Below are 3,498 nucleotides of genomic sequence, written 5' to 3'. Positions count from 1 at the left end.
TAAAACCTTGTAGTTAATTAGATACAAATTTAGAAACCATTTAACAATAATAGAAACTAATTTAGAAACCAATTTTTTTTTAGTTTCTAAAATGGTCTTTAATTTAGTTACTATAACAACTAATTATTTTTTGGTCTCTAAAATTGGTTTCTATTTCATATTTTTCTTGTAGTGTTAAGACGTGGGTTGAGGGGGTGAGAGTGTGAGAAAAAAAGTGTGAAAAAAGTTAGTGTGTTTGAAGTAGGGTATGTTAGAGTGGATGTGTGAAGAAAATTTATTGAAATACGTGAGTGATGTGATGGTTGTAAGAGTATTTTAAATTATTTGGAATAGTGTAAATTGTAAGATTACAAATTTACCCTTATATATAAAAAAAGAATAAATAATTATTAATTTTGTGCACATTTTAGTTAATTAAAATAATTTAAAGTTTCATTTATAAATAAAAGAAAAAAATGTAAAATTCAAAGAAATAATTAAATATAATTTTAAATGTAAGTATAATTTTATTATTTTTCATTTTATTAATTTAAATTAATTTTGTTATTTTATTTAGATAATTTTAATATTATTTATGATTCTTTAAATTATATTATGTTATATATATATATATATATATACACAAAATTATTATTAATAATAATTTTCATTATTAATATTATTGTATGAAGGGCATCATGGTCTTTTCACCTCATTCTATTCTCCTTTCTCTTCAATTATGAAAAGATTCTAAATACTTTTAACTTTCCACTCACCCTCACCCTCTCCCTCTCATAGAAACAAACAAGAGTGATACCCATTCACCCTCACCCTCAACCTCCATCACCTCCAAAAGCAAACACACCCTTAGTCTTCTTGTAGCAGTCCTGAGTTCTTATTTCTGTTTTAGATGTATTCTGTATTTTTCTGCTAGGCTCACATGGTTGTGGTTCCTACATGTGTTTTCGTAATTTCAAGTTCTATCCAATTTTCTTGCATAAAACACTACAGTTTGATCCTGCCACTGAGAAGCATATATAGGTTGTGCTAGGAAGGTTTTATATGTGACTTTTGTACCATCTAGTTTTTTGCATTTCAATAGGTAGATCTCATCATGTAATCGTTGGCTATGTCACAGGTCACATATGAACATATATATCCTTGCATTATTTTTGTCATATCAAGGCCAATGTTGGTAGGACTGGAAGGGACGAAATGGATAAAAATATTTAATAATAATCTCATTCCTTTGGGTTACTTTCCTCTATAAGCAACAAAGCCACCTTAGAATCACATTCCATCATATATATCTACATATTCTTTATATAATATTTCTTTATTTCTGATAAAAAAACTCAACTATACATGATTCTGATTTCCACTGAAAAGAAATTAAATGAGCTCATGGAATACTGCATTACCATTTTTGTACTTTACTCTTTCAACTGGATTCCTTTTAGAGTACTCCAGTATAGTCATGACAACCAGCAAAGTAGTGGTACAATAACATGTACACATGACTAAAAGTTAATTGTCTACCAGATCAGAAATATCACCACACAATACATCTGTCATAAGATATCAACACTTTTCATGTTCAGATACTTATCTCCTCCAAACCTACAATTGTAACAAATGTTGTAATGTAAAGAATAGCAATACATTAACAGTAATCAATATTCTCAACTGGAAAACAGAGACATGTAATAAAATCTTATTAGTATTTTTCAAGTCATAATTAACAACAGGACTGCTAACTAATTCAATAGAAATTTCAATTTTTTAAGTTTTGAGTAGACATTGTCTACAAACTTATATTATACTTGCCTGTTTTCATATAGAGAAGAAAAAGTATAGGTCTTACTATCCTGTGCACCATACTTGAGTAAGAGAACTGGAATTTATGGTATTTTTTTTTAATAAAAGGTTGAAGCACCCTTTATGTTTCATATTAACTTAATTCTTTTATTGATAAAATATATTAAATATACTATTATAGTTGATAATTATTTATCTAATTACATACCATTATATTATTTATTAATTTAGATGTTATTATTATATGAAAAATTTAATTTTCCTTATGCAAATATTCGGACAAAATCATAGGAAAATATATGAAAATCTTGTGCAAATAAATAATACTTGTACTTGAAGATGATGATATTGCTTCGACAAGCTTCCTTTGCAGTTCAGTGTAATTAGTCCCAGTCATCATATGTGGAACCTTCAAGGCAGATAGATTATAAGAAGACAGCAATAATCAAAATTTTAACGGAATATATACATCATAATACGCCATGCATGCTCATTGATAACTTCAAATAATAATAGATATGGTACCTCTAATCGGATAGTGTGTATGAACCTGTCATCTGTTTTGGTGGAGGTACAGTTGACCACATCAAGCCCTTCTTTAAGCACCATATCTATCACTCTTGACAAAGAAAAGACATATTTTCTGAAACTATAACTACACTTAATCTGAGCACCTCCTGGAAAAGGATGAACAAGGACACATATTGGAAAATGGGTAGTGCCAAAGCTTCCACTATCAGAAACAACAGGAATCAAATTGGACAACTTCTTAAACTTGTCTCTCTTAGCTTCCAACAGTTTCACTTTGTTTTCAAGGTGTTTGATGTAATTTGAACCCTCATGCATAAGATCAGAAATTGAGCGCTTTCCCTGATGATGGCCATCAAGAAATAATATACTGAATATAGTGATGCGCAATAATGCCCTTGAATGGGTTGTTAATGAGATGAAAAATACTATAACCGTGTGTTTACCTTAATATATTGAAGAGGCAGAAGAGATCTAAAGTGGGTGCAAAGCCTGGTCATTTCTTGCCTTCTTTGTTTCTCGATCTCTCTATGCATCCACTTCTTGTTTTCATCTATGGTGGTGATCTTATAATCCTCGTTTCTCCAAGCAGGTAACTTTTGTCTCTGCTTGCCCTTGGTAGTTTCCATTTGACCTGTACATGGAATGAGAGCACTACCATCCATCATAGGATCACACAAGATCTGATTTTGCAGAGTGGTTGTTTGGATTGGTAGGGAACAGTAATCATCAGTTGTAATCTGAGAGTACAACCCATGACTAGGGTGTAAAGGATTCATCGTAATCTGGTTGGGGCACTCAAAGGTTTGGAAATTAGGGTTTCGGATTGATTCCCGTTTGACTAATATATATCCTAGGATCCTCAAATCCCCTCCCGTATAAGAAAAGAATCCATCTTACCTGCCATATCAACGTTCTTGTTTCTACTTTCTTTGCTCTTTTGTCTTTCTCTTGTTAATTAATATTATCTTGTGGGACATGGTGTTGATCTAGTTTGATGGATGATCAAATTTTGAAGAGTCTATTTTGAAACTTGTTTGATTTACATACCAAATTTTTGTTTGGGCTGCTTTGTCGGTTGGTATGTTGTGAATCCAATCTAGCCGAACCTTGAAACAATAGGAAGGTGGCTATGTAATTGTTCTCTTTTATTCTGTAAATATTTAAAGAAAT

General features: G+C 30.8%; 1 protein-coding gene across 2 annotated transcripts; it reads right to left on the bottom strand.

The window, feature by feature from the left end:
* Nucleotides 1-1,263: 1,263 nt before the first annotated feature.
* Nucleotides 1,264-3,256, bottom strand: LOC137829970 (transcription factor bHLH36-like). Of its 2 annotated transcripts, none has more exons than XM_068637025.1 (4): nt 2,772-3,256; nt 2,323-2,667; nt 2,131-2,206; nt 1,264-1,599 (listed from the first exon to the last, which is right to left on the bottom strand). In XM_068637025.1, exons 1-4 carry the CDS (start codon nt 3,102-3,104, stop codon nt 1,577-1,579), a joined length of 777 nt encoding a protein of 258 aa, XP_068493126.1. In that variant the 5' UTR covers nt 3,105-3,256; the 3' UTR covers nt 1,264-1,576. The 2 variants fall into 2 exon arrangements, with proteins under 2 accessions (XP_068493126.1, XP_068493125.1); XM_068637024.1 differs by having other exon boundaries at nt 1,355-1,599; nt 2,125-2,206; nt 2,772-3,239.
* Between the last annotated feature and the right edge of the window lie 242 nt (nt 3,257-3,498).

Source organism: Phaseolus vulgaris, chromosome 7 (genome assembly GCF_000499845.2).
Source record: "Phaseolus vulgaris cultivar G19833 chromosome 7, P. vulgaris v2.0, whole genome shotgun sequence".
NCBI classification, from domain to species: domain Eukaryota; kingdom Viridiplantae; phylum Streptophyta; class Magnoliopsida; order Fabales; family Fabaceae; genus Phaseolus; species Phaseolus vulgaris.
Note: the sequence above shows the minus strand (reverse complement) of the source record. Positions and strands in the feature narration are given on the sequence as shown.